This window comes from Hemibagrus wyckioides, linkage group LG05 (assembly GCF_019097595.1).
Source record: "Hemibagrus wyckioides isolate EC202008001 linkage group LG05, SWU_Hwy_1.0, whole genome shotgun sequence".
NCBI classification, from domain to species: domain Eukaryota; kingdom Metazoa; phylum Chordata; class Actinopteri; order Siluriformes; family Bagridae; genus Hemibagrus; species Hemibagrus wyckioides.
Window position 1 is genome coordinate 18001908 of NC_080714.1, and position 12552 is coordinate 18014459.

Sequence of the window (12552 nt, forward strand, 5' to 3'; positions counted from 1 at the left end):
TGTGTGCGTGTGTGCGTGTCTGTTCACTTTGAGAATAGCTGAGACAGGCCAGTGTATTAACATCTCCACTGTGTCTAATTCAAAAGAACATATAACAAAGACCCCGCCATTATTTTAAGCTACATTCATACAGTACATGTCAAAATAGTATGCTACACATACACACTACTATTTAGTCATAGCATATTATTTAGTTTAGCAGCTCCTGAATTTAGCTTGTAGAATTTAGATGTAGCTTATCCTTGTCAGTCTAAGTGAATATAATCACAGGTAGAGTACAGGGTTGACAAAGCTTACTATTTAAGAAAGTAGTATGTAATTATGGTTACAGCCCTATTGTGACTAATATGAAGACCGCAGGATAGTTTAGGTGTTAATTCACCACTTGGGAATTAGGTCTACTTCATTTTTATATCCTGCAAACAGTGTATTTGACTTGTTCATTTGTTAACAGCCTTCATTGTTTGTTCAGCAGAGTATTTTCTTTGGCTTTGCTTTCTTCATTTTGTCCTTAAAGGCTGACCTTCAATGACTGTTTGAACAGAGAAGTCTTCTTTTCCATCGCTTGCTTTGAGGTGTGCCTCTTAACTGTCTTCTTTCTTTCTTCCTTTTGTAGTGCGGTGCGGATGTGGAGGTGGTTTCTTGTCTTTCTCTCTCCTTGTGGGAGGCATCCTTTATTTCCCTCTCTGAGGAAGTGACTAAAATGTGAGCTTTATATTCGGGTTTCCGTGCCTCATTCACCCACAGTGGCCCTCAGCTCCAGGACTGAGCATTTTTCCCATTCACTCCCTACAGCATTCAGCTTATGTCAAAGGCCAAACACTATGACTGATCTGTCATGTGGTCTATGAACAAAAAAGTGGAGGCTTTATTTGATCATACGTGGTCAGGCCATATTATAAAGGGTGAATGTTGGCTCTGAAATGATATGTGTCCTGACACAAAAACAAATGATTTGATTATAACAACAGATAGTGAATGGACCGGAAATATGCACACATATAACATCTAAAACATTGTCTAGACCGGCGGGTCAAATACATGTCCTGGTTTGTGGTTACGTACGTCTGGCACATCATATTCTTTTCAAGGATATGTTGGGAATTGTTAATTAACTCTTGTTCATTAACTCCATTATCCTTGTCTGGGTTATGGTAGATCCAGAGAAGACGGGGCATGAGATGGGAAAACACCCTGGATGGGATGCAGTCCACTTGAAGGCACCATGAACACACATTTGCATATTTTTTTAGAACATTTTATGTACCAAACAGCCAGGACAAGAGCCGGGACATGAGCTCATGATCAAACTAAGTACAGTGGCTGTGCTACTCTGCTAGGTATTACCTGGAGGTAAACTATGTGGTGTTGTGCTGTGGTCTTTTTTAAAGAACACTGCTTAGGTTAAATGGTAAATTGTTCACAGTGCACTCAAGGGAAAAGATTTACACATTATACCTGTATCTGGTTGCAATCTTGCTTGGTTGGAGAAAGTCCTGGATTAGCATTGTGTGAGGTGTCTCGAGGGTGGGAGCTCAATGGTTCAGGTTTTGAGCTAGTGAGTTTGTGAGTTCAGGATTGACAGAGAGCCATTGTTAAAACCTTATGCAAGACTCTTAACCTTCAACTGTTCAGGTATTTGTCTGGATTTTTATCCTTTCTCTTACAAGCAATGGCAGAAACAGTACAAAGCACAGTGACTTGAGTAAAAGTACTACTACCTCAGGAATAAAAAAGTAAATCAGTAAAAAAAAAAAAGTCATCTGATGGAAAAATACTAGAGTAGGTATTTTATTCATGTGTGTACATGTAACTAATCTAAAAGAACACATATTTAAATAATTGTGTCGATTAACCAGGTTAGTTAAAGAAAGATAAAATAAGATAAATCAAATATAAATAGCAAATACCAATGGTGGTTTGTTATTTTATTAGCTAGATAAAGATCCTGAGCCATTATCCTGAGCCTTCCCAATAGACTGTAGGAAAATTTGATATATTTAACACAACAGGCAACTGATACTGAACACTGAAGTAACATCTTAATAAAGAACTGAACTGTGAAATGCGAATATCTCCACAGGTTTTTGGAATGAAAACTGAGAATACCTGTAGCTGATTAACTCAGTCGAGGGATGTTTATCAGTTTTCACGGTCTCAGACATTGCTGCTACTGTTTAAGTGACAGGAAACTTCTTCTGATGTAAAATGAGTTATTGCTGTTTACTTTGTATTGGTGTTCAAAAATCAATGCACTGAAGTTGAACATTTTATTTTCGGTATTTTCTTTTATTTACTGTACTCAAATAAACAATTTGATTTGACTATAAAAACTGCTGTTACAGTTAACCATGAACTCGAACACGTACATGATGATTTCTACTTTCCACACTGTTTATAAATCCCAGATCATGTAAACATTTAAGCAAAAGCTAAATATATATGCATGTCAAATTTCAAAACCACTAGCTGCAAACTTGCACTGATTTCTTTTTGTTCATTTAGCTGCTTTGTTAAGTGCACAGGTGTGGTGGTTTCCTTAAGGGATTAGGAGTGTCATATATATATGCATACATACATTCATTCATACATACATACATACAGTCTACAGATCCTTTGAAATATGTGGTGAATATATATATGTCACACATTATAGAAATGACAGCATGGACCCTAAAACAAGCGCTATACCTTGAGCTTGATAAAAGATCAAAGGAATAAGAGGTATGAAAACACACTCCTGTCACATGACCTCGAGGTGCGCAACTAAAGGTATTGTGTACATCTGCACAAGAATGTGTGTCTTCATGCATGTAAGAGCGTGTGCTTGTGTGTCCTGGCTCACCTTGAAGCAGCAACTTCAAACATTCAGTGTAACTGCATTGCTTCATCGTGGTCCTTCAGTCTCCATCAGTTCTATTTATCAATAACCAGAACACAACAGCTTTTTAGCTTGCGTGCTTACTGAGAAAAATCCGAACAAACATGATGGCTCCATGTGAATGCGAAAATGCTGGGCATGTGGGGGCGTCCTGCACATCTGTCTGTGGGGATAAATCTGTCAGCACCTTAGTGTTAGCCTAGAGGGGGCCAGAATAGAGCAGTGTGATAATGCTTTGTCTTATTAAAGATGGATGCACTGCTGGGTGATTTTGGGCTGCTAAAAGTTCCACGGAGATGTATGTGTGTGTGCTGAGCTGTTTAGCATGAATTAAAGAGTCTATTCTGGCTTTTCAGCTGTGTGATGGTTTCTCTCTTCAGGAGGCCCAGTGGAAATGGAACACACGAGTATGCCTGTTTTACTAACCTTACAAGGACCTTCCAGTGGCATTATTTTCAGTGTATCTAATAAACACACACACACACACACACACACACACACACACACACACACAATTTTAAAGATTAGTTTTTGCTCTCTCTCTCTCTCTCTCTCTCTCTCTCTCTCCCTCTCTCTCTCTCTCTCGCCCTCTCTCTCTGGACAGGTTGTTGCTTTTCAATAACACACAGACCGTTATGCTCAGATGATTATGTGTTAACAATTAACACTGAAGTACTGAGTATGTGCATATTCTCCATACTTTAAAGAAACAGAAAAATACAGCCATGGCCTGCATGGAAGGAGCAGAGAGGAAGCCCCAAAGTAGCTGTGTATATTTTCATGTGTAATTAGGATCCTTTATCCGTTCACCAATACATTCACATACAGGGAGCCTCAACTAATAAGGTTCATCTTTAGTTTCACTCTATATAAATTGTGTTTGAGCAAACATATTAAATTCTAATAATCGAATGAGGCTAATCTTCTAAAAGAGAATATTAATAATAAGCAATATAGTGCAACTTTTCAGCATGCATGTGCCGATGTTTTATTTCTGTTCTACAAAGGAAAAAACTTATTAATAAAACTTTCAATAATATGAATAACTAAAGTGTACTCTATGGGTTAACAAACTTTTCAACTATATGAAAGTTCAACTACGCATTCTAAATATAAAGTGGGGTTTATGTTTATAAGAGAATTTAATGGCTTAAATCAGCTACAGACAAAAAAAAACATACCGTGAATGAAAACGCATGGACCATGAACAGCATGAACAGATTTATTCCCCAAGGTGGAGAATGACATCAAACGCTAGCCACTAAAAGGGATTTTGCACATTTGCAACTGGCCCATAATCTTGTGTACTTAACGTCCATGTGCTATAATAACATTATAATAACAGGAAGGAGTGATTCTCAACTGCAGGCCTGACTGCATCGTTTTTAAAATCTGGGCAGGTCTTTGCTGGCGGAATATTTATAGTATTGCATTAAGAAAGGAATCAATTGAGGTTAAATGTTCCATTGCAACATTGGCTTTCCTCTGTTGAGACCTGCCCAGAAATGCTGGCTCAAGGCTGTTAGTAAAGCCATAGTGTCAAAATTGTATATTTAATAGTAATTACTTTAGTGACCTCAATACAGGATTTGAAGATTGTTGTTATTCTTAATTTGTATGATTCCAAAAAACGAAAGGGTTTATTTGTATTTCTGCACAGAAAGTGACAGATTCAATTATAGACTCTGGTATTATTATTTTGTTTTAGCAGTGGTATATATGCAAAAACTACAGCACGGGTAATATTTGGTATTACAAGCTGATGTATTGGCTGAATAATGTAATTTGTGTGAGTCACTTTTGTCACATACCCACATCCATCAATATTCTACAGCAGGTTTTCTCAATATTCTTTACAGCCAGATGACCCATTTAGCTGTAAATAAATCCATTACACCATTTCTGAACAAAATCCATCTATTGCACAATTAGGGTCATTATTTAAACATGTGTAATAATGTCTCTATTTATTAGAGCAAAAGAGCTGTTGATTATCACAGACAGAACAAATTAGGGCCAGTTTGACATTCTTTCAAGATTCAACACATGATTTGTCACATATGTTTATATACAGTAAAACAACTGTGCAGTGAAATGAAAACCTGGCCTGCTTCTCCTTAGATTGTGCATATAGATAAACTAATTAAAAATAAGAAATGAGTAGAAATAACAAGAAATAAGAAACAATATGAAAGAAATTGAATATTGATGTGCAATTCTGTTACAGTACAGAATTGGCAAAAACTGATGTGCAGATGTGTTACATGTAGTACTACTAAAAAAAAAAGAAAAAAGTGGAGAGTGCAAAGGGTCAGTGTTATTATTTATGGAGTCTTGAGGTTTGGATTAAATGCATTCATTTCAAGCAAACAGTTTCTGCTTTATAGATCCCTGGAAGTTACAGAAGAATCAAGTTGAGGCATGGTGGACATACACCGATCAGGCATAACATTATGACAGGTGACGTGAATAAGACTGATTATCTCCTCATCATGGCACCTGTTAGTGGGTGGGATATATTAGGCAGCAAGTGAACATTTTGTCCTCGAAGTTGATGTGTTAGAAGCAGGAAAAATGGGCGAGTGTAAGGATTTGAGCGAGTTTGATAAGGGCCAAATTGTGATGGCTAGATGACTGGATCAGAGCATCTCCAAAACTGCAGCTCTTGTGGGGTGTTCCCGGTCTGCAGTGGCCAGGATCTATCAAAAGTAGACAAAGGAAGGAACAGTGGTGAACCGGTGACATGGTCATGAGCCGCCAAGGCTCATTGATGCACGTGGGGAGTGAAGGCTGGCCCGTGCGGTCTGATCCAACAGACGAGCTACTATTAGTCAAATTACTGAATAAATGAATGCTGGTTCTGATAGAAAGGTGTCAGAATGCACAGTTCATGACGGGCTGTTTTCACAGAAAAAGGGGGACCAACAGGTGTATTGATCGGTGTAAAAAAGAGTTTCTGTTAGTTGTGTTTTGGGGGAAGAAGCAAACACAGAATTTCTGAGAGGCATATTTGCTTTACAATTGGAAGACAGTTAACTGTTCTGCTTTATTTGTTTAGACACATACACATGACCGTCAGAAAGTGGCTCATTTCATACTCCCCAGAATATCATGTTGGCTATACTGCCCCCTAACGGGAAAATAAAAAACACATCCAACGACAACTGCTTGGGGCACTCTGGCAAAAAAAAAAGAAAGATTAATAAAGTCTCTTGGGTGGGGTCCTTTATCTTTTATAGCTTTAGTATCAGTTTCTTCACCTGGTGATGTGTATTTGGTGTATGAAAACTGTATGAAAGACACACTATACCGGCTGTACCTTAGTGGGGGGAAAGATAGATAAAATGTAAGCGGTGTTCGCTTCAAAATAAAACTCCAGCTGGAAATGGAAAGTACAGTTTAAGCACAGTTTGTTTTTCTTATGAGCGTGTAATAACTCCCCTTCATTACCGCTCATAACGTGCTGTTGTGTTTTTGTGCTCTCGCCATTTCCTTCAGTGGCCTATTTAAAGGCACAGTTTCACATTTTATAAGTTTGAGTTTACTTCATTAGACGAGTCCATGACATCTTAAATGACATAGCAGGGTTACTAAACTTCTCCAAATAAATAGTGTGTGTGTGTGTGTGAACAACTCAAAGTGATTGTTACAGAGAATTGCTAGCTAGGGACAGCATGCAATGCAAACTTCTTATCAAGCTATAGCTTGTGTGAAAGATGATAAAAACAAGGGCATTATCAGGAAATAATGTTGAGGGAATGAAGTACTTGTGCTTTTGTGCCTCTGTACATAATGGATCATCTGCCCAAATTACAACAGAAACCATTGTGAGGAAAACTGCAAACATTGTATTTCCTCAAAATAAACAACATATTCAGCTTTTTTTTTTTTTTTTTTTGGTTGAGCAGGAAATAACAGCAACAAAGCGCTAGCAGTATAGTTACGTTTACATTGTACAGTGACCACACAATTTTTCTTAAAAAGGAACATTTATTTAAAGACAAATCATACCATATCTGTGAAACTTTTTAAGCTATAAACTTTACCACACAAAAATAGCTTTCTCTTCAGGTGCTTTAGGTCAATACACTTTAAATTACAAAACTAACAAATTATAAACCCTTCATTAAGGGGTTAGAAATTACACTTAGAATAAACATCTTGGATGTATAAACTTAGTATTCTAGGACTTTGCCAACAAAGAATTAAGTTGTGTGTGGATAAGGCATGGTCTTGTTGATTGGCAGTAGCTTAATTACAGATACCAATAAATTAAAAAAAAAAAATGATGAGGGTTACAGCAGAAAGTCAACGTTGCCGGCTATGACGATACAGAAAAAAAAATGTACAAATGCCCTACATATACACACTCATACAGATGTATTAGCGCATGTTTTATGAACCTATGAGAACAAAAAAATAGTCTATTGATAAAGCCAGATCAGATCACCTGGTCTAACCAGTTCCTTATTTCCATGCCGAAACAAACAAAACAACAACAACAACAAAAAAAAAAATGGATATGATTATACATTACAGCTTGTGAATGTTTATAGCATGTTCATGCATGTGGATCAACAGTGTGCTGCCATCTATTTTAGTGCCAGTTTTCTAAACAGAGCTGCCATATATCTCAAAGTAATGATTAAGGTTCCTATTATGCACAGAAAAAGAAGATCCTTGTGGCAGAAGTGTTTCTATCTACTTATTCTTACAAAAAGGCAAACAAACAAACAAAGATATTGGTCTATAATAATTCTAATGAATTTACCTTAAAAGTTGAAGTACTATTAACAAATCAGACCAAAATAATAAATCTTATTTTACCCAATAAAAACACATCAAAGAAACAAATCCACTGTAATAAACATCCCTGAGTGGTCCAGTTTTGGTTCAGAACGAAATGTACCTAAGTTTAAATTTATGTAGAACACACCCTTTAAGAATGATTACCACAAAGTCTTAAAAAATATCAAACTCACAACCAACAAATCTGGTTAAAGGGCTTTCATTTTTTTTTTTGTTATTGGTCATAGAAATCCTTATGCATAGAAGAAAATTTATAGGGTTTTTTTTTTTTTACTCCTGGCTCTGCTGCAGAAGCACGTCATGGAAAAAACAAACAGAAACAATGCTGTGGGCCAACAGGAACATTTTAACTGGACTGTGTCACTGAGTTACAGTAGTTGTCCATCTAGCTGAAAACAGATCATGCAATTAAAAAAAACAAAAAAACAAAACCAAGTATGCATTTTAACAGTAACCACTGTTAAAAACTTCTATTGTTGTTTGGAATAGAAAATGTGAAAGTTAGTCTAGATTGGGAACAACACAAAGACTGTACACTGCCATGTAACATATCTCATATTAAAACTTCCAGTTTTTTTTCCTCTACATCCCGCATTTTGTATTAAAATATTAATGACGTCATCTTGCATTAGCTCGTATTACAACCAGCGATTTCGGTTGTTGAAAAGCTCACATGATACTTTACTTATCAGACATGATACAGCTACTTGTAATAACAATGCCCTAATAAGTCCATAATTTGCTTGAAGAATAATTCTAATCTTTATCTGCATACTGTTGCTAGTTTTCATCTTCCTCCTCATCCTCATCGACTTCGATATCATCTTCTTCTTCCTCTTTCTGGCCCAGCTCTCTGACCTCACTGCTGGCTGACTGACACACTTCATCCACTTCCTCTATATCTACTTCCTCTTCTTGCCTTTCCTCAGTGGAAGATTCCACCCTGTCATGGTCACTGCCATCAGCACCTGTAACAAAAGTGTGATGAACTGAATCATGAAGATTACTTTATGCCTCTCTTACAAGTTAAGTGATTAACAAGAAAAAGCAGTGGAAAGGAGATTTTATATTGAAGTATATTCTGCTATTTAGTTTATATACTCGAGAAACTAAAAGGCACATTTAGGGTGTAAATATACATACATATATTCTTGTCTGTAACATCATGCTATTTCATTACCTGTGACTCGACTTTCATATTCATTGTCCTCCTCATCCTGATCTTCCTGGTCTTCTTGTCGATCCTGGCTGACCAGTTCCTGATCGTCATCTGAATCTGAGATGATCACACACTCATCACGATTACTGTTTTGGGGTGGTTTGGATGTGCTGGAAACATATTGAGGCAGTGTGTTTACAGGTGAAGAGTCAACTGTGCTACTTTCCTTAAGATAGAATGCAATATAAAATCATGAAGAGCCACACAAAATTTAGAATTGTGGATTTTATTACCTGCCATTTTCCTGTGGCTCCCACAGTGGTGTCAGGTAGTACCTAAGAGGGTCTTTGTACAGGTCGTCTTTCAGGATCTACATCAGAATTAAACACAGATGCACAGTGTGGTCTCATTATGGAAGCTTAACCTACATAATCAACCAACCAAATCCTCAATCAAAAACTGTGTACATGCACTTTAGGCATATACTGTATGTCAACCTCGTGCCAAATTGTCATAGATTTATGCACAGTGTCTGTTTGACTATGGTGCTATATAATAAGTAGCCTGCTGAGGACACTTGTTTGCCAGGCAACTATAAATCTAAAACACTAAGAGATGGAGATAATCTTCTTGTCCTGGGTGCCCCAACTACTGATTTGTCCACCACCCAGTTATACTGTACCTGTGCTATTTCATCCATCCCAGGACTGCTATGGTCATCAAACCAGTGAAAGAAACTCTCGTAAACTCCACGTGAATTCCGCCTTGGTTCTCCGTTCCTTGTCAAGGACTGTCCATGAAGCCAAACAATTGGATTTGAGAAAGAAACTGGGGATCCTGAGGAGAAAGCAATACAATGATGATCACTATATAAAATATATGGTAGACTAAAACCATCACTGCAAAATGACCCACATTTCAGTGATCTTACCTCCCAATCCAAGATGAAGCTCCTTTACTATGACTTTGTTCTGAAAGAACGGGTTCCGGCGGAAATGAAAACAAATCCGGTAGCCAAGTTTGTTGTTTTTGAAAGTCTCGATCTGTGCAAAACACAGTTTGGAAAAGGTGTTAATAAAATCTGCATTTCATTAATGAGGCAGGTCTAGACAAGGATAAACAGGACTGGATACTTCACCTCCAAATTGATCATGTAGCTGAGAGCATCTTCATCATTTTCATCAATCTGGGCTGACAGGTGTGGGTGGTTGAGAAGCTGAAAAATCTTGGTTAAGCAAATAAGAATTGTTTTTTGATGGGTACAAATCAACAAAAATGATTGGATAGAACAAACGTTTCAACCAGCTGTAGAGATTAGTAAGCCAAGAGAACAAAAGACAAGCACTATGTTCTCTCACAGAGATACAGTGTGTTGTACATATTTCACAATGTAGAATATAATCTAAAAAGCATCTTAAGAGGGCCTTATCATTTTTGGAAAAAGGCAAGCTCCTATGTTTAAATTTTTCACTTTCCAGACCTTCTATGCTCAGATATCCCTGATTAAATCAAAGATGTCCAATTCCATAAGCGAAGGGCCACTATGACTGCAGGTTTTCATTCCAAACAAACACCTGATACTTACATGAAGACGATTGACCGATTAGATAGATGAAATCAGGTGCAGCTCCTGCTTGCTTAGAGGCCTGCAGCCATAACAGCCTGTTGTAGATAAGACTGGAAGGCTATTAACTATATAGTGAAAACTTTTTTTTTTTAAATGTTATACAGATTAGGAATGATGTATCAGTCCAGAAAATATGGATGTTTTCTGAAGGCAATGAATTTCGAGTCTAAGTGTGGGGTGTATTACATATTTTTATAGATACTGTTTGTTCTAACCATTTCCTTCAATTCCAGACATTTCATGCATACATTCCATACATACCTGATCAGGAACAGAGCATGAAAAAGGACAAATGTTACAAACTGCTTGTCAGGGCCAAAATGCTCACACTGAACCTATATCTCTAAAAGTAGCAGAACAATGCAGAGAAGTGGGAAAGCCATAGACAAAGTGTAAGATTATTGGGTTATTGATGTAATATTTCTGCACATGCTGTATTCAAAGAAACCGTAAATCACTCAGAACTGAGGACAATAAAACCCAGAAGCAGTGTACATGGACATATAGACATACATCAAACTTTTGAAATGTTGAATGTAGATGTGGTGACTGTTTTTGATGGTTGTGACAACATACATGTGTATATTTTTTATTTGTATCTGTACAATGAACCTGTGCATTGATTGTTATATATACTGCTGACAACTGTAATATTAACAATAAAGTATATTTCAAGAGGAAAGCCCTGATGGCACGCTCTGGAGAAAGGATACTGCGGTGAGCCAAAAGCCCGGAATGCTCTGCGCGATAGCGGCGCGTTGTTCGAGGTGAGGACGCCTCTGACGGCCCAACCTGAGCTCCAGGCGCCGGTGCAGGCGCGCGCCCTTCTTCTCCAGTGCGTCCAGGCGCATCTGCACTTGTGCCAGGAGCGCGACGGAGCGCCGCAGCTCGGGTGCCATTTGTACCGATACGATGGCGCACTCCTCGCGCTCCTGATCATCGTCGTCGTCGTCATCAGAAGAGCTGGCTGTCAAAGAGGACCCTGGGAGGGAGTCACCATCGTCCTCGTCTTCCTCAGCTGCGCGGCGCGCGCGCACCCGTGCGTCTTCACCAATACCTTTCAGCGCGTATACCGAGCAGCTGTCATCCGCACGCCCGCTCCGCTCCAGCTCGGCACGGCTCTGTTTACTAGCCGTGTTTTCACCGAGGGCTTGTCTGGATGAACAAGGCGTTTCAGTAACTTGGTTCCCGCAACCGGTGAGGCTCGCGAGTGCTTCAGCTGCGACTATCGTTGCGCAATCTGAGCGCGCCATCTGGCCTTCAAACGCCTCTCCATCCTCATCTCTGTCCTTCCGTTCAGTTCCACTGGTGTTTTCTGTCCCGTTTGCATTTTGCATGCTCTTTTCAGACAGCTCAGGAGCACTGCTACTCTCCGATGCGCCAGTTTTGTGCTTTAATCGAACGGCGTCTTTTTCGGCACATTCACGCGAATCGTTATCCGCATCTTTCTCCTCATCCACTTTGGGCTGTTTGGACAGTGGGGAGTCCTCCTGCTGCCGCGGGCTCGCGCTTCTCTTATTACATTCGGACGGCTTATTACTGCTGTCCGACGTTGTACTCATGTTATATTTAACAGCAAAGACTTTATATTGTGCTTAAAAATTATTGCTCGCTAGCGTACTGATTTTCCCCTGATATGTATGATCTTACTAATTAACTAGGTTAGCCAACTAGCTGGATAGCAAGCTAACCCGTTTGCATAGCACTTATCCTCCGTCGAGTTTAGAGGCCTAGCTCGGTTGTATGCTAACTATCAACAGTGATTGCTTCCCTGCAGTGGTAATACTGCTGTTTCCGTCTGCAAGAAAGAGTAAAAATTCTCTTACTCATATGTGTGACAAGGCCTCGTGTTTTCCAGTTCCGCGTACTTGTTTATAATTTGTCCTTCCGTTCGCCATTTGGCTGAAGCCAAACGTTCATACGAACGAGAAAAACAATGCTCTGATTGGTTGAGCTGCGCCGCGCAAAACTCGTTTCAGCCAATTGAAAAGCAGGTCGGCTGAACACTCAGGACAACACAGGCGCGTCCCTTTTAAAGACACCATTAATTGTTTTTGTTTATTTTGTGACTGCAGG

At 38.8% G+C, this 12552-nt stretch overlaps 1 protein-coding gene across 1 annotated transcript; it reads right to left on the reverse strand.

Moving 5' to 3' along the window:
* Positions 1-7887: 7887 nt before the first annotated feature.
* tspy (testis specific protein Y-linked) lies at positions 7888-12418 on the reverse strand. Its single transcript, XM_058389954.1, has 7 exons — positions 11190-12418; positions 9988-10065; positions 9781-9892; positions 9532-9686; positions 9143-9219; positions 8871-9019; positions 7888-8658 (listed from the first exon to the last, which is right to left on the reverse strand). The coding sequence occupies exons 1-7, from the start codon at positions 12036-12038 to the stop codon at positions 8471-8473; spliced, it is 1608 nt and encodes a 535-aa protein (XP_058245937.1). The 5' UTR covers positions 12039-12418; the 3' UTR covers positions 7888-8470.
* Between the last annotated feature and the right edge of the window lie 134 nt (positions 12419-12552).